A 20,709-nucleotide genomic window follows, 5' to 3' on the forward strand; every position below is an offset into this window, starting at 1 on the left:
TCCATGTGGCATGCAGCAGCTCAGGAAGGTAGTTTGCAAACTGGAGCTTGAAAAAATGGACAAGACTTGGGTGGAGAGGGGTAGAGACAATGTGAGGCTAAACAGACATAAAGCATGTTAGGCTACATAGGACTTGTTGGTGCCAAACAGGTAATGGGTGCATGGTAGAGCTTCGCTGAAGAGAAAGAAGTGAGGCAAGTGTGGTCAGGTCTAGGCCAGACAGTGGGGGTACACACCTTAATCCCAGCACTGGGGAGGCAGAGGCAGAGGCAGGTGGATCTCTGGATTCAAGGCCGTCCTAGTCTACATAATAAGTTCCAGGACAGCCAGGACTACACAGAGAAACCCTGTCTCAAAAATAAACAAATAAAGAGTGGTCAGGCCCAAGTGGGCACAGAAATACTACTTAAAATACTTCACCAACTGGAACGAGACTGATCTGTTAGAAGAAACACTGGCCATAAAAAGTCAGCACAGCTGCCAGATGTGGTGGCACACGCCTATAATCTCAGCACCCAGAGATTGGGTGGCAGAGGTCGGAGGAGCTCAAGTTCAGGGGCAGCCTGGACTACATAGTGAGTTTAAAGTTAGTATGAGCTTTATAGTGGGATCCTGTCTCAAAAAAAAAAAACAAAAAAACAAAAAAACAAACAAACAAAAAAAAACCTAAAAGGCTGGCAGGGTGTGGTAGCACATGCCTTTGATCCCAGCACTTTGTGAGTTCAAGGCCAGCCTGAGTGTTTGCCTAGCATACTCAAGGCCCTGGGTTAAAGTCTCAGCAGGAAAGAAGCAAGAGGTAGAGATGGGGGTGGCGGGGGCTTGGTACGTCACGCATACTTGCAACAAAAAACAAGCCAGCGTAGCTGACTAGTGTATGCTGATGGAGGGATGATGTGGAAGCCAGTTTGAGCAGAGCAGGAACTTCCAGTCCCACCAGGAAACCAGCCTGGCCTGTCTGGTGCATGGTGCAGAACAGGCCAGGATCAGGCCCTAACTCAGATGTATTGCTCTGGCTGGTCAGCAGAGGTTCTGCAAAGAGGTGGTAGGCCACTGGAAAGGGACTGACTGTTCTGTGAGGTCAAGACCATCTAGAAAATTCAGCAAGCAGGAATCACTGAGCTTTAATTACATATTTGCCTATACACATAACCTTACTAATTTTTGAATTTTATTTTTGTTTATTCTTTCTATCTATCTATCTATCTATCTATCTATCTATCTATCTATCATCTATCTATCTATTTTGGCTTTTCGAGACAGGGGTGTCTCTGTGTAGCTTTGGAGCCTGTCCTAGAACTCACTCTGTAGCCGGCTTTACTTTTATTATTATTTTTTTTATGTGTTATTGGTGTTTTTGCCTGCATGTATACATGTGTACCACGTGTATGCAGTACCTGAAGAATTCAGAACACGGTGTTGGGTCCCTGTGGGATAGGAGTTATCGACAATTGTGACTAGCCATGTGGGTGCTGGGAATCAAACTCCAAAGAGCAGTCAGTGCTCTTAACAGTTGAACCATCTTGCTCGGCTGCGGTGGCGCACGCCTTTAATCCCAGCACTCGGGAGGCAGAGGCAGGCGGATCTCTGTGAGTTCGAGGCCAGTCTGGGCTACAGAGTGAGCTCCAGGACAGGCTCCAAAGCTACACAGAGAAACCCTGTCTTGAAACAAACAAACAAAACAGTTGAGCCATCTCTCCAGCCTGACCTCATTACCTCATTCCTTTTTATTAGTGTGTGTGTGTGTGTGTGTGTGTGTGTGTGTGTGTGTGTGTGTGTGTGTAAGCATCTTTACTTGCTGAGCCATCTTGTTGCTCCTGCCCTGCCCCTTACATTTAAACATTTTTATTATTGTGTGTGTGGGCATGCACAAAATGGGTGTGCCCCTGTGCTCCTGTGGGAGATAGTGACAGCTTCAGGAAGTTTGTCCCCATCTTTCCACCTTTACATGGCGTCCTTACCTCATTTCTGTTATTGTAATAAAGCACCCTGACCAAAAGCTGCATCGGCAGGGGGAAGGCTTTCTTCAGCTTTCAGTTCCAAGTTACAGTCCATCATGGACTTGGCGGGGAAGCCAAGCAGGAACCTGTGCTACTCATGTCACACCCACAGAGAGGAGCAGCGGGGCACTGAATGCACACACACACACACACACACAGCTTGTGATGCTGCTGCTTGCATCCAGCTTCCTCCTGTCTTACAGTTGAGGATCCACTGCCTAGAGAATGGTGCCACTGGGAGCCAGAACTTCCTCCCTCATTAACAGTTGAGATTTTCCCTCACAGACGTGTCTGCAGGAGTCTGACTCTTCCCAGTTGACTCGAGGTTGTGTCCAGCGGACAGTTAAAACTAACCCCCAGCACACCTGGGTTCGGGGGACGGCACGTAGGTGGCCAGACTTGGGCAGCAAGCAGCTTTACCCGCCCAGCCTCTCACCGGCCCTGGCTTCATTCTTTTAACAATAGCGGTTGTATACCTTTCCACTTTAAAGGGTACTCGATTTTTTTTTTTTCCCCTGGAGCCAGACTATTCTGTTGGATGAGGGCGATTTATTTGAGTAAGCTTTCTATTGGTAGGCATTTAGTTTTTTCACATTCTCTGGTGCTGTAAATGATGCTACAACGGGTAATCTTATAGATAGGTGTTAAAAGCTGGGCATGGTGGTGCGTGCCCATACTCTCAGTACTCAGGAGGCCGAGGCAGAAGAATTGTCAGGAGTTTGAGATCAGCTAGGGCTACATAGACCCTATTCCCTCCCCTGACCCCCAAACAAAAGATTGTTATCTGTAAGAGTAGACTCCTGGAGTAGATATTTAGAGTAAAATGGTAGTCCTTTTTTATTTTATTTTTTAAGGCATGGTTGTTGTTGGTTGTTTTTGCTCTTTTTTGGGGAGCGGTGCCACCCAGCTCACAAATTTATACACAGAGGCTTATTCTTACTTATAAATGCCTGGTCTTAGCTTGGCTTAGTTTTTAGCCAGCTTTTCTTAAGTTTAAATTATCCCAACTACCTTTTGTCTCTGGGCATTTTTCGTTCTAGTCCTAAATACCTTTCTTTATTTCTTACTCTGTGGCTGGCTGTGTAGCTGGGTGGCTGGCCCCTGGAGTCTTCCTCCTTCTCTGGCTCCTAGCTCTCTCTTCTTTCTCCTCCAGTATTTATTCTCTCTGCCTGCCAGCCCCGCCGGTCCTCTCTCCTGCCTTGCTATTGGCCATTCAGTTCTGTATTAGACCATCAGGTGTTTACACAGACACAGTAACACAGCTTCACAGAGTTAAACAAATACAACATCAACAAAAGTATCACACCTTAAAATAATACCCTACTACACATGGTCTCTGTGTCTCCCTGGCTGGCCTGAATCTTAATGGCTTTGGATTCACAGAAATCCACCTGCCTTTGTCTCCTGGGCACTGGGATTAAAAACATGTGCCACTGGCCTGGCTATTTTATTTTTGTTTATTCTTTTTTTTTTTTTACAGTGCTGGAGATTGAACCCATGACCTTAATATACCAGTGTGTGTGTGTGTGTGTACACATGTGTACATGCATGCACGCAAGTCCCAGGGGTGGAGGCCAGACATCTCTGTCTTTCTCAATTGCTTCTCCACCCTTTTTTTTTTTTTTTTTTTTTTTTTTGAGACAGGGCCTCTGGGTAACCGTGGAGCTCACTAATTACTTAGACTGTCTGGGCAAACACCCTGAGGGTCCTCCTGCCTCTACCTCAACAAAGTGCTGGCGTTCCAGGCACATGGTGCTGCCCCTGGTTTTACATGGTTGTTGGAGATCCAAGCTCAGTTCCTCAGGCCTGCAGGGCAGGCAGTTTACTGACCAAGCCATGTCCTTCCTCCCATCACTTCTAATTTTATTCCCTGTCTCAGAATTGCTAAGCAGTTCAGGCTGGCTTCGTCTTTTTTTAAATTTTTTTATTCTTTAGTACCTTTCTGTGTTTATTTACATTTATATAAATATCATTAGACATACTTATTTCAGATATTTATTTTAGATATTTTGAGACCAGAGACTCAGTTATGCTATAGCTCAGGCTTGCCTAGAAGTCGCTATGTAGCCCAGGCTGCTTCAAGCCCTGACTTACATTAGTCCTCCTTCCTCGGTCTCCCAAGTTCTGGGATTACAGACATTAGCGACCACACCCAGCTGGGGTTTAAATTTTTCATCTAGAGACTGGCTAGGTGGCTCAGCAGGTAAAGGCACTTGTCACCAAGCCTGAGGACCTGAGCTTGTGACCTACAAAGGAAGAGGAGGAGAGAAGTGACTCCTGAAGGTTGTCCTCTGACCTTCACACGAGCACTGGAAAACTCTGGTGCACCCTCACACAGTTCATTAATAAACACGTATAGGTAAAGAAAAAACTTATCTGTGTCGCTGAGGTACCCTCTGAAAATTACAGCCAGGCCAGGTTATACTCCCAAGAGCAACCTGTAAGGGGCCCATTTTCCTTCACCACTCTGTCCCCACGCTTTTTCTTCTTGTCGGTTTAAGGTTTTTTGTTTGTTTGTTTGTTTTGTTTTAGGTATGTTTTATGTAGCTCAGGCTGGACTTGAACTTGCTATAGCCCAGGTTGATCTTGAACTCACTGTGTAGTTAATGTTGGCTTTAACCCCCGATCCTTCAGCTTTCACCTCCCAAGTGTGACAGATACAGCCATGGGCCGCCATTCCCAGCTTCCCTCAGACCTTTCAGTCCCCTCTGTGGATCAGACTTCCTTGGTGTGATGGGTGAACACAAGTCTTGGGATAGTTTGTTCTGTCCTAGGTGGAGAGATGAACATTTCTCAGATGTTTAAAAGACAGGAGAGACTGTCTGTGAGACTTACTGGCAGAACGGGTTTGGTAGGCCTGGCTATAACATAGGGATGGTTAGGTAGAGAGTTGGGTAAAGCTGTAGTTTGTCTTGGATAAAGAGTGTTAGAGAAAGCCTCCTCCTGCTGGGACCCCTGTTACCAAGCCCCAGGACTTCCTCAATCAGTGATTTGCAAATCAGAGTTTCCTTCTCAAGGGCTCTTGTCTAGTGGGGGTGGGGGTGGGTGGGCAGGACCCCCCTCCCCTCAGCTGGCACTGGTTGGCTCCTTGCTTATCTGCTTGATATCCTAGGCTTCTAGATAAGGTTTCATTTGAACAAAGAGTTCCTGGGCTGAGCAGAAATTGAAAAGCACTGCCCCAAATCATGTTCCCTCTCTCTAGGGATAGATCACTTTCTGCTTCCAGGGCCCATCAGTGTCGGCCAGTCCCAGGACAGTGTAGGAAGGAGACAGGAGTGTCCCTTGAGGCAGTTTTGGCACCAGCAGCTGTGAGGCGACAGGGAGAAGCGGGCAGGTATTCTGGACGCAGTCCTGGGCTCACACTGTAGGGTGGATCCCAGAGAGCCTGGGGCCTCTGCGCCTAGCTGTCCGCCCTCTGCCCTGTGCTTTTTGGCCTCTGTGCTTCTGCCTAGCTGTTTCCATCTGGAACCTCTCTGCCTCCTGCATGTCAGTGCCTTCCTTGTTCCCCGAGACCCACCCCATGCTGCCTTTCCCACCAAGTTCTCCGGAGCCGCCACCCGGCGCTCCCCTGCTGCCGTTTGGTTCTCTTTGCATACGAGTTGCTGCAGAACTGTGCAGGGGTCGACTCCCTGGGAACAAGTCAGTGAGCAAATAACCCAGGCAAGGGTGTGAGAAAGTCAACAGTTTCTGTGAGACACTCACCCCGCCCCGCTCCTTTTTTTTAAACATAGGACCTCACTATGTAGCTTTAGACGGCCTGGAACTCACTCTATAGACCAGGCTGGCCTCCAGCTCAGAGATCGAGATCCACTTGCCTCTTCCTCCTGAGTGCTGGGATTAAAGGCATGCCCGTGCCCAGGTCATTTTTCCCTTTTGTAATGAGTGGTATTTCCACACCAAGTCTTGCCTCCCCAAGTTGGCTCTGATTTCCTGACAGGACAGCCAACCATGACTGTATCTGACTCATCCCTGTCCCACCCAGAACCTCCCTGAGGTGAGTGAGAAAGCTTGTAGAGAGGCTTCCTTGGCTGGAGGGCTTAGGAAAGCTTCATGGAAGTGGCATTTGAGACAGACCCAGGAGGACATGCAGTCAGTGATTTGGGGAGGTAGGAGTGGGGGCCGAGATGGTCAATGGGCTGAGCTGGGGAGTAGGGCCATGGCAGGGCTCGCGCTTCTCCGCAGTGGGGGGGGTGGGGTGCAGAAGGCCTGTTTGTGGGGTGTTTAGCAGTGCACTGGGCAGGAGCACAGAGTTGGGGAAAGACCCTCAGAAGGGGCTTGGACGTGTGGGATGGGACTCTGATATGGAGGAGGCCCAGGGAAGCCAGAATGTCAAACGGAGCTCAGGTCAGATGGGAATGTCAGCTGAGAGGTCTCTGGGAAGACAATGACATGACCATCCAGTAGTGTGGCTAGAAGGCTGGCAAACCCTGGAGTCCTGCAGGTCTGAAGAGGGGTGGTGGGGCAGGGGAGGGGCGCGGCTGTAGGGCAGGGTCTCTTATGGAGTGGCAGCGTGTGCCGTGTGCCGGGGGAGAGTGTGGAGGGAGCAGGTTGGGTGTGCTACCCAGAGGTGCACACTTGGGGAGGGCAGGGGTGACGTAAGAAAGACAAATGATAAGGTGCGGTGGAGGCAGGGAGTGGATTCTGTTTCCAGCACAAAGCAGCTTGGTGGTCAGCCAGGTGTTTAGAGTAGGTTTTATACCGAGATAGCTGGAAGCTGAGAAACTGTTGGATGCTCTTGGTGTGGGAGGCTGTGGCCAGGGACAGTTGTAGGAGTAAGTGGTCCTGGCCTTAGGTGAGCAGGCTCAAGAAAGGGAAGTGGCCAGGGTAGGGGGAGAGTCTGCTGCAAGAAACACATTTTCTTGTTTTGTTTGTTTGTTTATAGACAGGGCCATGCTGTGTACCCCAGCCTGTCCTGGAACTTGTAATGCTCTTGCCTCTGCCAACTGAGTGCTGGAATTATAGGTATACATATCATGCTTGACTCTTTTTTTTGTGCGGGGGAGGGTTTGAGACAAGGTTTCTCCATGTAGCCCTGGCTGTCCTAGAACTCGCTCTGTTGTAGCCCAGGCTGGCCTCGAACTCAGAGATTTTCGCCTGCCTCTGCCTCTAGAGTGCTGGGATTAAAGGCGTGCGCTGGCCCGTGCTCAACTCTTGTTTGATTTTAAAATGGAAAGTGACACTTGGTTTTTAAATTATTGAAAGTAGTCCGTGCTCACGGAAATTCAAGGTGTAATGGAAGGTAGGGTACACCAGTCCCTGACCTGCCCCTTCTCTTACTCTCTGGGGGTTGTAAGGTAGACTTTGTGGAAGAAGTGACGGGACTGGGGGACAGAGAGGACACAGGGAAATGGTGGTGCAGGTGGAATCCGGGGCATCTAGTCAGGGAGTCTGTGGAGCTGAGACCCCTACAAAGAGGCAGGCTTCAAGGGGGGTTGCTGACTGGAGGCTGGGGTGGGTGGCGAGCATGGCTTTCCCAGCCTGGTCGTGAGGAGAAGATGCTTGTGTGGGAGCTGGGTACCAGAGATGCTCCTCAGGGCAGGATGGAGGGCGGGGACACACACACACACACACACACACACACACACACACGCACAGCACACACACATGGACACACACGACACGGACACACGGACACGGACACACACACACACACACACACACACACGGACACACACACACGGACACACATGGACGGACACGGACACGGACATGGACACACACGGACACGGACACACACACACACACACACACACACACACAGACATGGACACACAGACACACACACACACACAGAGACACACACAGACACACACACGGACATACACACATGACACACACACATACACACACACGGACACACACACACACACATGGACACGGACACACACACGGACACACAACACACACACACACACACACACACCACACCCGTGAGAGCAGCATGAGCAGTGGGCAGGACTAAAACCAGAGAGCTGTCCGCTCCTACCCCCTTGCTCCCTTCTCCTCTGCGGCCACTCTTGCCGGTTATTAGGAGCCTTCGGCCCTGACCACCTCCCCTCTTTACCCACAGACTCCCCACCTGGTAAACCTGAATGAGGACCCCTTGATGTCTGAGTGTCTTCTCTACCACATCAAAGATGGCGTCACCAGGTAAATACACTCAGCGGTCTTCAGGGTGGCCTCCCTTTCAGGGTGTGACTGCAGAAGGACTGACAGGTTGATCATCGTGGTTCTCTTTTGCTGGTGGCCATCGGGGATGCTCCAGATCTGTGGACAGCTGCCTCCCTGGTCGCTTTCTTCTCTTTCCAAAGATCTTATTTTTATCTATGCGTATGTGACTGTGTCAGTGAACGCCACATATGTGCAGGTGGGCCCACAGAGGCCGAAAGAGGACGTTGGCTCCCCTGGAGCTAGAGTTATGGGTGGTTGTGAGCTGCCTGGCATGGGTACGGGGAACCAGACTCAGGTCCTCTGGAAGAGCAGTGCATGCTCTTTCTTAACCACTGAGCCATCTCTCCACTCCCACCTCCCCTTTCTGAGACAGGGTCTTGCTTTGTGGCCCAGGCTAACCTCAGATTCAAAATCCTCCTGTCTGAGCCTCCTAGATACTGAGATCATGGGTGTGCACGCCCAACTCCTTTCCCATCTTGACAAACTGTTGCGACCCCCTAATCAGCAACCAGTCTTCAACACGGTGAAAGGCTGGTGCATCTGGGCGCCGTGGTGGGCATGGGTCCTGGGTGAAGAGTGCTTACCGGGGCAGAAGGACTCTTGGGGAGCAGACTGGTGCTTCCTTAGCCCTATCACCGTTCCTTGGCAGTCCTCGCTGAGACCCTGGGGGAAGGGAAAAGGAAACCTTGCCTGACCCCACGCTGTTGAGGCCTGTGCCTACTTTGTAGGCTCTGGGGTTGAGCCAGGTGGTGTGAAGAAGCTGCTGATAACCAAACCCCAGGGCTCAAAGCCTCCTCTAGCGAAAGGCGCAATGATGCCCACCCACAGCAGGCTGGCATTTCCCCTTTGCTGCAGAATGTGCAGATGTAGGACATGGTCTTAAGGATCAGGGATGCCTGGGCTCACATCCCAGCTTCCCTGTTGCTTAGCTGCACGATCTTGGCAAGTTCCTCTCCCTGAACCCCAGCTTCCTTGTCTGCGAAGTGAGGAACGGCACTGGACTCACTGATTTGCATGAGCTGGTGGTACTCGGGAGGCACTCGGCGAATACTGAACATGCTTAGAAAATGTTGGCCGTTGCTCCCCCAGGGTTGGCCAGGTAGATGTGGACATCAAGTTGACTGGACAGTTCATCCGGGAGCAACACTGTCTCTTCCGCAGCATCCCCCAGCCTGACGGAGAAGGTAATGGCTGGGAGATGGGAGTGGAGTGGTTAAGATGGGGGGTGGGGGTGGGCGGGGGTGGGGGGTCTGCAGCCTTGTGTTCCACACACAGAGTCCTGAGCCATACAGAGGAGGGGTGCGTCCTCTCCCTCCGGAGCTCATGGGTGAGCAGTGTGCTTGGCTGGGGAGCAGCTGGAGTCCTGAGACACAAGCCGCACATTGCTGTACACCGGAGAGGGAGTGGGGTAATGAGGAAGTAGACATATTGCCTTCCTTGATATTTTTTTCCCCCTCTGGGAGCACTGTGGTTCTTGTGTTGGAAACCTCTGTCTGTGTCGATGGGAAATCTGAATTTGTCTCTGTGGGAGATGAGTTGTTGCAGCTGTGTTGACAAAGGTTTCTGAGCACTAAGAGACCCAGGTGTCTCTGTGGTTCCAAAGCTTTTGGGAACTTTAGCCCTTAATATAATCATACAGCCTTTAAGAATCCCAGGCTCTAGTTAGGCATGATCTCACACGCCTTTAACCCCAGCATTCGGGGAGGAGAATCTCTGTGAGTTCGAGGCCAGCCACATCTACATAGTAAGTTCCAGGACAGTCGGGGCTGCAAAGAGAGGCTCTGTCTAAAAAAAAAAAAGCCAACCAAACAAAAAAAGAACCCCGGTTCTGAAGGGGAAGCTTGTTTGGCATAGCGACAGGACATTGTACAGTTTAGAGTGGTTTATGCTGTTGGGGATTGGACCCGGGGCGCCAGCCATATGCCCTCTGGACAAGCAGTGGAACCCCGAGCCCTGCGCACGACCAAGGAGTCCTTAACTCCAGTGCATTACTTAGGGTTCCCTCTGTGTAGGCCAGACTGACCTCAAACTCTTAATTCTGTTCCCTCAACCTCCCAAAGACTGGGATTACAGGCTCCGTACCTGGCTTTCAGCACTTTTTATGTGTAAGTGGTGTGTGTGTGTGTGTGTGTGTGTGTGTGTGTGTGTGTGTGTGTGTGTGTATGTGTGGGAGTGTGCATATGTGTGTGTGGTGTGTTCATATTGAGGCCAGAGATTGACCTCAGTTGTCCTCCTTAATCATTTTTCCACCTTCTGTATCAGCTCGCCGATACAGACCGGGTGGCCACTGGGCCCCAAAGAGATACCTTCTGCGCTTCCCCCAGCCCTCTGGTTACATCACCACAACCAGCTCTTACATAGATACTGGGGATACAGAACTCAGGTCCACACGCTTGTGCAGGAGGCACTAAGGATAAGCCAGAGAGAGGTGCACTTGCCTGAAGTCACAGCTACGTGAGAGGCAGAGGCAGGAGGGTCACTTGAGCCCAGGAGTTTGTGCCAACCTCAGCAGTGTGTAGAGACTGTGTTAAAAAGAAGAAGAAGAAGAAAACGCCTATCATGTGGCTCACAGCTCAGGTTTAAGACATTCGGTTTCAGTTTGGTTCAGGGTCAGCAGATTGACGCAGTTGTTCTGGTCTAGTTCAGGTCCCCAGTGGTGAACAAGTGCTTCCTGCGTTCGGGGCTGAAAGCTGTTGAATCAGTTCAGATCAGTGAGTTATTGCCAAGTTCCTGTTCTGTGGTTATCTCACGCCGTAGGCCTGAGGAGGGAGATACTAAAGTATGTGAGACCTTGTGGGACAAGCCCGTATTCTAGGAGTGCATAGTGTGTCGGAGGAAGTGACAGACGGAGCATGTATAAGACTTGGGTAAACCACAGTAAAAAAACAGCCAGGTTTTCTGTGTCCCAGAGGTAGGCTGTAAAGGTTTAGAACATCTGAGCTGTGGTTCTTACAACACTTAGACAGGCTAGAGACAGACAGAAGATGCAGGCGTCAGGGACATGCAGTAGTACTTACTGACCGTCCATTTTTCTCTTTGAATTGTCTCACTCAGCTCACATGTGACAGAGCAGAGGCTCTCGGGTTAGGTAACTTGCCCCAGAAAACAGCAGAATGGGATCCCAGCACGGATTGATGGTTTCCGGGCTATGCCCTTAGCTGCTGGATTCCTGCAGGTTAAGGAACCGGGAAAAGAGGGCTGGGGATGCGGCTGAGGTGGAAGAGAGTGCTTGTGTGGTGTGTAGGAAGCCGTGAGTTCGAGCCTCAGTACTGCACACAGCCGAGGGTGGTGGCACATGCCTGTGATCCCAGCACCCGGGGGTGGGAGGTGGGGGGTGTGGAGAGCAGAAAACCAGGACATCCTCCCTGTCTCAAGAAAGAGTAGCAAAGAGTAGCTCTGATCAGTCTGCAGCAGCCACCTCACCTGGTCCCGCTTTCTTTCTGTAACACCACTCCTGTTCCCCTCCTTTGGAGAAATCTTTAGAGTCTCTGTCTGCTTTTAAAAATTGTTAGGGGGCTGGAGAGATGGCTCAGCGGTTAAGAGCACTGGCTGCTCTTCCAGAGGACATGGGAACAATTCCCAGCACCCACATGGCAGCTCACAACTGTCTGTAATTCCAGTGCCAGGGGACCCAACACTCATAGCACCACACCAGTGCACATAAAATAAAAATAAATACATTAAAAAAAATGGTTAGAATTGCTGGGCAGTGGAGGCAGAGCAGGCAGATCTCTGTGAGTTAAGCCTGGCCTACAGAGTGAGTTCCAGGACAGTCAGAGCTACACAGAGAAACTCTGTCTCAAGCCACCCCCACTCCAAAAAAAAAAAAAAAAAAAAAAAAATCACTGCAATTATCCTGTTTAAATATTGTATTTACACACATTTACATGTACACGCGCACATGTGTGTGGCGGTCAGAGCACAGCTTTCAGGAGTCGGTTTTCTCCTCCTACCTTGCGAATTGGGAGGACTGAACTCGAAAGATCAGGCATGGCAGCAAACACCTGTCCCTGGTGAGTCATCTCACTGGCCTTAAGTTGTCCTATCCACCGTCTGCCTTAGCAGCCAGGTTAAGGTCTGTGAGAGCAGGGGTATGGGCTTTTATGTTTTTACTGACGTAGAGTAGAAAGAATGTTGGGGAAATCGATGGATATGTGAAAAAAGAAATGTAAGATAGGCTACCGCCAACCTCGCGTCTGTTGGTCCCAGACATGCAGTGATACCCTTCAGTGTGTCTTCCTGGCCGTTAACAGCTGAGTGACCCGTCATGCCTCAGCTGGGAATTTCCACCCTCACGGAAACCTTGCCTGTCTGATGCCTAACACTGGCTTTGTGCTGCCTCAGCCCTCCCTCTGCGTCACTAGACGACCCAGTCAGTAGTCTGTTTCTCTGTCGGATGCTACAGTTCGTCCTTGTTTCCACGTTTCTCCATTACTTTTAGTGTAAATAATGGAAAAAACAGTTTGGGCTGAGAGCCAGGCTTGGTGGTGGTGCACACCTTTAATCCCAGCACTTGGGAGGCAAGGGCAGGTGGGTCTCTGTGAGTTTGAGGCTCAAGTGGTCTACAGAGTGAGATCCAGGACAGCCAGAAGTACATAGTGAGACTGTGTCTCAAAATAAAAAAGTTAGGCGGAGGTGGTAGAGCCCTAAATTCCATCTCTAGTCTCTCTCTCTCTCTGTGTCTGTCTGTCTCTCTCTCTCAAACACACACAGAGTAAATAAATGGTAAAAACTCTAAACCTGGTGGCACATAGCTTTAATCCCAGCCCCCAGGAGGCTAGAGGCAGGTGGATCTCTGTGAGTTCAAGGCCAGCCTGGTCTGCAAAAAAAGTTCCAGGACAACCAGGGCTGTTACACATAGAAACCCTATCTTGAAAACCCAAATAAATAAATAAAAAGTTATGTTTGTATATTATGATTATTATATTTTCAACTACTCTGTGAATAAAGACTTCATTATTACAATCTATAGAAAATCCCCAAGTTAGGTAATTTGCTGAGTGTCTCTGGCTCAGGAATCATAGATACTGATACCAGGTCTTTGGAACTTGTGGGTCCTCCAGTATAAATAGAGTACCATTTTTTCTTTTCTTTTTGGTTTGTTGAGACAGGGTTTCTCGGTATAGCCCTGGCTATCCTGGAACTCACTCTGTAGACTAGGCTGGCCTCGAACTCAGAGATCTGCTAGCTCTGTCTCCTGAGTGCTGGGATTAAAGGTGTGTGCCTACACTGCCTGGTTTGTTTTTGTATTTTTGAGGCAGAGTCTAGCCCAGGCTGCACTCAAACTCACTGCGTAGTTAGTTCAGGCTAGCTAACCTCAAATTTCCAGCAGTCATTCGGCCTCAGCCTCCTGAATAATGGGGATTTAGATGTGTGGCACCATATCTAGCTGGAGTTGGGTTAACCTTATTTTATCCTATATTAACTGTGACTTGAGAAGGTTAATCAGATGGCAGCCATTTTTGTAAGATGCACCAGGCAGAGTGCCTCCTGGAGGCATGGAGGGACTAGGGATGACGTGAATGGAGGCATCCAGGACTAGGGATGACGTGAATGGAGACATCCAGGCCTGACTAGGGAAAACGGTAGGAATGGACACACGGAAGGCAGAGTGATGAGGCCTCTGTCCAGTTGACTGTGGCTGAAGAAGTCTTCCGAGAATGATGATTTCTAAGCAGTGGTCAGGGAGCATGGCAGTGGGTCAGTAGGCGCCACTGCAGAGGCTTCTGGGAGTCGTAGTTGGGTCTCTAACCCTCCTTCTGCTCTTCTCTCCTTGTGCTGCCCGCCAACAGAGGGGCTGTGGCACCGCCGCAGGTACTGGGGGTGGAACCGTGGTGCATGCGTGCTCCGGGGGTGAGACAAGGGGGGAGTCTGGCCGTAGTGCGGCGTCTTGAGTCTGATTCCCTTCCTCCCCTCCACACAGTGATGGTCACATTGGAGCCTTGTGAAGGAGCCGAGACCTACGTCAATGGGAAGCTTGTGACGGAGCCGCTGGTGCTGAAGTCAGGTAGAAGACGTGTCGCAGAGGCTGGGGACCTAGCTCAGAGGTAGAGCGCTTGCCTAGCATGCGCAAGGCCCTGGGTTCGGTTCCCAGTACCATACACACACAGAAGGAGATGTACGGAGGCCGGGTGTGGTAGAAAGTGCTAGCTAGGGCAGGGCTTTCTGGGCACCTTGGGATAGATGGGAAAGGGCATGGACATAGGAAGGGGCCGGCAGGACAGATTAAGGAGGGAAGTCTTGGTTCTCTTGCTCCCCTGGGGACCTGGGAAGAGAGGATGCCTTCTCCAGCAGCTCGCCTTAGTAAGCGGGTGTCAGCAAAGGTGTGTTGACTCCCACGGCTTCCAGCTTTGGTGCGTGTAGGACAGAGGTGGTCAGGTCCCCTGGAATCAAGGGCAAGATCTGTGCTTGGACCTGGGGATGGTTTGCCGCTGTGGGTGAGTGCGTCTACTCTCCCCTCTTCCCATTTCCAGGAAACAGGATCGTAATGGGCAAGAACCACGTTTTCCGCTTCAATCACCCGGAGCAAGCGCGGCTTGAACGAGAACGAGGGGTCCCCCCACCCCCGGGACCTCCCTCCGAGCCCGTGGACTGGAACTTTGCTCAGAAGGAGCTGCTGGAGCAGCAAGGCATAGACATCAAGCTGGAGATGGAGAAGAGGTGTGAGGGGGTCCCCCACGGGTCTCTCTAAGCCAGGGGACCCCACCGACTAGCTCCAGAGACCCTCACACCTCCTCCTTCCCTCTGTCTGACCCCAGGCTGCAGGACCTGGAGAATCAATACCGGAAAGAGAAGGAAGAGGCCGACCTTCTGCTGGAGCAGCAGCGGCTGGTGAGGGGCTAGTGTGGGCACAGCAGGGTGGGCAGAGCTGGAGAGGGGCTGCTGTGGGCACAGCCGGGTGGGCAGAGCTGGAGAGGGGCTGCTGTGGGCACAGCCGGGTGTGAAACTAGAAGAAAACATTGCCATGTACAGGGAACTAACACTGCAGTTGACGAGGCTCCCTAGACTCCAGTGACCCTGGGCCCCTTCAGATCACTTCCAAGTACCATTATTCATGTAGGATGGTTCCTTAAATGGACTTTTAAGTGTTTAACCTCGTCGTGAGAGTAATGCATAGTCATTTGCTGCCAATGACAGTACTGTCAGCGACAGACCGTGTATACCGGGGTGGTCCCCTGAGATCGTATCAGCCAGTAATGTGTAGCTACCTTGATTTGTGTCAATGCGGTCTGTGGCGCCCCCATGATAAGATCACTTTCGGACGCGTTTCTCAGAACACATCTCTGTATTTAAGTGGCCCATGACCATATATGCACAAAACCCCCGACTCGATTAACTGCCCCTGCTTCTTAGTCTCGCCAGCTGCTGCTGTGAGTGGTTAATCCATCAGACCTAGCTCTGCTGTCCAGACCAGTCCCTGCAAGGAGCACAGTTCCTAGAGGTAGCAAGGGTCTTGAGGCCGGGGTGTCCTTAGCCCTCTTCCTCTCTTCTCTCTGGCCCCAGTATGCCGACTCTGACAGTGGAGAAGACTCTGACAAGCGCTCTTGTGAGGAGAGCTGGCGGCTGATCTCCTCCTTGCGAGAGCAGCTGCCCCCCACCACAGTCCAGACCATCGTCAAGCGCTGTGGCCTGCCCAGCAGTGGCAAGCGCAGGGCCCCTCGCAGAGTCTACCAGATCCCTCAGCGGCGGCGGCTGCAGGGCAAAGACCCCCGGTGGGCCACCATGGCCGACCTGAAGATGCAGGCAGTCAAGGAGATATGCTACGAGGTGGCCCTGGCCGACTTCCGTCACGGACGAGCAGAGATCGAGGCCCTGGCTGCCCTCAAGATGAGGGAGCTGTGTCGCACCTATGGCAAGCCCGAGGGCCCCGGTGATGCCTGGAGAGCCGTGGCCAGGGACGTGTGGGACACCGTGGGCGAAGAGGAAGGAGGTGGAGGTGGTGGAGGTGGCGGTGAGGAAGGGGCCCGTGGGGCAGAGGTGGAAGACCTCCGGGCTCACATCGACAAGCTGACAGGAATTCTTCAGGAAGTAAAGCTGCAGAACAGCACCAAGGACCGCGAGCTGCAGGCCCTACGTGACCGGATGCTCCGCATGGAGAGGGTTATCCCCCTGACACAGGTAGGAAAGCCTGCCCTCCCTTCCTCCTTCGCTTCCTTCAGCTCTGGGTTCCTTTTTAGGATCCTGCCGCTTGCTTCTCACATCCCAGCTTCCTTCTGTCTTTTGTTTTGTTTTGTTTTTGTTTTTTCGAGACAGAGCTTCCCTGTGTAACTTTGCGCCTTTCCTGGAACTCACTCTGTAGCCCAGGCTGGCCTGGAACTCACAGAGATCTGCCTGCCTCTGCCTCCCAGTGCTGGGATTAAAGGTGTGAGCCACCACCGCCCGGCTCTTCTGTCTTTTGAAAAGGCTTACTGAAGTTTAATAGGTTTTGTTTTTCGATAGGGTTTATGAATCACTTGCTTCACAAGCTCCAGAATGAGACTAAAAGTAGGTTCTACATGGGCAGGAGAGACGACTCAACCATTAAGTTGCTCCTTCAGAGGACCAGAGTTCAGTTCCCAGCACCCACATGGCAGCTCATAGTTGTTTGGAAATCCAGTGCCCTCTTCTGCTCTGCAGGTGCCATACACACGGTGAATAAACATACACACAGGCAGATAAATAAATGAATTAGATTCTACAGGCCTCGGTTGGTAAGGGCTTGCCCCCCCAAACATGAGGATCTGAGTTTGGTCCTCAGAGCCCACATAAAGAAGTCGGGTACAGTGCTGCACACTTACAGTCCTGGTGCTGTAAGCAAGGAGTGGAGGTAGATGGATCCCTGCTGCTTCTTGGCCACCTCCCGAGTCTACTCCGTGAGTTCTAGGGCAGTAAGGGACCCTGTCTCTAAGAACAAGGTAGACACACCTGAGGAGGACACCCAGGTTCTCTTCTGGCCTACACACATACTTGTACCCACACACATGCACACATATTCATAGACCTGCACAAATGTACACACAGTACAGATTCTGGACTAGGTATGCTCGGCACGTGCCTATAGTCCCAGCACTCGGGAGGCAGACACAGGAGGATGGGTAGTTCAAGACCAGTCTGAGCTATGATTCAAAAAACAAACAAAAGTACTGATTGTGACATCCACCAACCCGGCATACCGAATCTGTATCTTTGGTGATCTGTAGCTAATAAGCTCCCGAGGTGGTTCTGAATGACAGTGGCGCTTGAGAACCACTAATGGAGAGCACACTGTGGTTACTGGAAGCCCATTCTTATGTGCACATATAACTGGCCTCCCCTCTGATCGCTCTGGTAGAGACTGAATGGTGATACTGTTACCTCTCCTTCCTTTGCCCGTGTTCAATGAACATAGACACATTTGAGTGTCCACTGTATGCCTGGTAATGAATGTGCTAGTCACTGAGGTTCTGTTACAAGCATTTTCTGCTCTGTTCCAACCACCTTCCCACAGGTGTAGTTATGACTTGTTACCAAAGACTTCCTCTCCCGTGTGGCTTCTCGTCCTGTCCCTCACCTGCTCCACTCCAGCTCCTCCAGCTGTTGGGCATGCTCATGTCTCAAGGCCTTTGCACCTGCTGGTCCATTTGCCTGGCCGGTTTTCCCTCAGCTGTCATACCGCTTGCTTCTCACTCCCTACGGGCCTTGACAGAAATACTAACTTCTCAGTGAATTCGTGGTGGCCGCCGTGAGCTGGCTTCCTGTTCTTCCTGTTCTGTTCTCCATCTGAGGTGGAGCTCGTCTCCTTCCTACAGCACTTGGTAGCAGGTGCTATTATTATTATTATTTTTTTTTTATTTTTTTTTTTTTGGTTTTTCGAGACAGGGTTTCTCTGCGTAGCTTTGCGCCTTTCCTGGAGCTCACTTGGTAGCCCAGGCTGGCCTCGAACTCACAGAGATCCGCCTGGCTCTGCCTCCCGAGTGCTGGGATTAAAGGCGTGCGCCACCACCGCCCGGCAAGCAGGTGCTATTATTACTGGCATTTTTAATACAGATGGGGCTGCTGAAGAAGAGAGGGGGTTACTAGCAAAGAGAGACCAACCCCACAGCCAAGGGGTGGCAGACAGGATTGAGCTCATACCATGTAGTGGGTAGGCCCGTGCTCCAGCCCTTGCCCTAGCTTCATTGGACCCCATCCAGTCCCTCTACGTTCTTCTCCTATACCCCTTGAATCCACATACCCTCGGGACTCAGCTCTTTTCACGTCTCTCTTCTCCTTTTCCCTCTTCCAGGATCTCGAGGATGATAATGAAGACTCTGGTATGGTCTCCTGGGGCCCCGCAGAAGGGTCAGAGGCCGTAGAGGAGGCAGTGCCCAATGACCACTCACCGGCTGTCCGGCCCACCTCTCCACCCCTGTCCAGCTGGGAACGGGTGTCGAGGCTGATGGAGGAGGATCCTGCCTTCCGCCGTGGCCGCCTCCGCTGGCTCAAGCAGGAGCAGCTACGGCTGCAGGGACTGCAGGGCTCCGGGGGCCGGGGCGGGGGGCTGCGCAGGCCTCCGGCCCGCTTTGTGCCCCCCCACGACTGCAAGCTGCGCTTCCCCTTCAAGAGCAACCCTCAGCACAGGGAGTCCTGGCCGGGAGTGGGGAGTGGAGAGGTCCCAGCTCCCCAGCCGCCTGAAGAGGTCACTGCGCCCCCAGCCCCCCCTGCCCGCAGGCCTCCAAGTCCCCGGAGGCCCCACCGCCCTCGCAGGAATTCCCTAGATGGAGGGAGCCGGTCTAGGGGAGGGGGCTCTACACAGCCCGAACCCCAGCACTTCCAGCCCAAAAAGCACAACTATTATCCCCAGCAGCCCCAACCTTACCCAGCCCAGCGGCCGGGGCCCCGCTACCCACCGTACACCACCCCTCCACGAATGAGACGGCAGCGCTCAGCCCCTGACCTCAAAGAGAGCGGAGCAGCTGTGTGAGCCCCGCGGCTGGGCAGACAGGGCCTAGCGGGGGCCCTCGGTAGGAGGAAGGTGCCCGAGATGCTGCTTCCCCAAGGAGCCCTGGGGCAAGGAGGCCAGAAAGCAGAGAGCAAGAGAGAGAAGGTCCGAGTAGGTGATAGAAGACGCCGCCGAGTGACTGAGCTGGAGGCTGAGGGAAGGAAGAGGGTGTGGAGTTGGCCAGGAGCGAACCAAAGTGAAGGAAGAGCCATAGGAAGTCGCCCTTGGGGGCCACCCGTTGCAGGGGGGAGGTCCCCACAAACGCTGCTATGGGTTGCGGGTGGGAGGGCTGGGTTATCTGCATAGCCAGTGTTTTGACTTTCTTTCCGCGTGGGTGCAAAGGGGAGGGAACCAAGAGTGAGGTGGGTTCTCCTCCCCGGCTCTTGTCTGTCCGTCTGTCCATCTGTCTGTCTGTGGTGGGTTTCTGTTCCCAGGGAGGTGTGGTGGAATCCTAAGTCATTCCCTTCCCCTTCCAGGCCTCCTGCTATATTTAGGGGTCCTGTCTGGTTTGGCTGGAGTCCCACGAGAATGCGGGACCTCTTAATAAAGGATAGCAAACGGGGAGCTTGTGGCTGGTTGGGTCTTAGTAGAGGTACAGGTTGTATGAGTAAAATGCATCATTTTACTAAGTGTGTGGTGTCAGGTCATTTCTGCCTGTGCGTGTGTCCATGTGGTCACCACCCTGAGCAGGCAAAAGGTTGCCATGCTGTTTTCTTGAATTTAAAACCTCCTGTTCCCTCTCTTCAGGGTGCATAGTCTGTTCTTCGTTTTTTTGTCTACCCTGGGCCTCTGCCGGGTCGCGTACTTCCGGTGTCCTTGACAAAGGAGGGAGGGATGTGAGAGGAGATGGGGTCTTTCAGCCTGTCCGGGCCTAGGTGGAGGATTTGGGGTTTGCCTCATGGACTCGCCTCGCCTGTTTGAAAGGTCTCCCAAGTTTAACCCTCTTCTCTGGGTGGCGAATGTTGATGAGTCTCCCTGCACCTTCTCTGTGTTTTCATTTTGCTGTGTTCCTGGGCTTTGGCAGGCCACACACACACTTCAGGCTCCTCGGTAGCGTTTTGAGACTCACTTTCGAAGCCAGACATTGTTTGTGGTACACACTTTTAACTCCTGCAGAAGCAGGCAGATCTCTCTGAGTTTGAGGCTAGCCTGGTCTACAAAGTTAGCTCCAGGACAGCCAGGGCTACACAGTGAAACCCTGTCTCAAAATAACAACAACAAAAATCACGTTTTAGCTAGGTGAGTGTTGTGTTGCCCTTCTATAATTTTAGTACTGAGGTGTGGAAAAGCGAATTGCCCCAGGCTTAAGGCCAGCCTAAACTACATGACCCTGTTTTAAATGATCACCCCCCCCCAAAAAAAAAAAAGAAAACTCACCCCAGAGCTGTTAAAACTTTGAGTATAGCTTAATGATGTGTGTGAGTGTGGGTTTGTGTGCCGAGTGCAGTCGGTGCCTGTGGAGGACAGGACAGTGTGTCGGATCAATGGGACTGGACTTGTACGCAGTTGTGAGCTACTTGATGCTGTGCTGGGCATTGAACTCGCGTCCTCTTCAAAAATAGTATGCACCCCAACCACTGGACTATCTGTCTAGCCCTGACT

General features: G+C 51.8%; 1 protein-coding gene across 1 annotated transcript in view; it reads left to right on the plus strand.

The window, feature by feature from the left end:
• Kif1c (kinesin family member 1C) overlaps positions 1–19,737 on the plus strand; it is a 29,319-nt gene extending 9,582 nt beyond the window's left edge. The window contains exons 17-23 of the mRNA XM_028860987.2: positions 8,068–8,147; positions 9,258–9,352; positions 14,092–14,175; positions 14,642–14,828; positions 14,927–14,999; positions 15,672–16,286; positions 18,412–19,737. Of these exons, the coding sequence (XP_028716820.1) occupies positions 8,068–8,147; positions 9,258–9,352; positions 14,092–14,175; positions 14,642–14,828; positions 14,927–14,999; positions 15,672–16,286; positions 18,412–19,089 (1,812 nt within the window). The 3' untranslated portion in view covers positions 19,090–19,737. The remainder of the gene's footprint in view (positions 1–8,067; positions 8,148–9,257; positions 9,353–14,091; positions 14,176–14,641; positions 14,829–14,926; positions 15,000–15,671; positions 16,287–18,411) is intronic.
• The last annotated feature ends 972 nt before the right edge of the window (positions 19,738–20,709 follow it).

This window comes from Peromyscus leucopus, chromosome 8b (genome assembly GCF_004664715.2).
Source record: "Peromyscus leucopus breed LL Stock chromosome 8b, UCI_PerLeu_2.1, whole genome shotgun sequence".
NCBI classification, from domain to species: Eukaryota; Metazoa; Chordata; class Mammalia; order Rodentia; family Cricetidae; genus Peromyscus; species Peromyscus leucopus.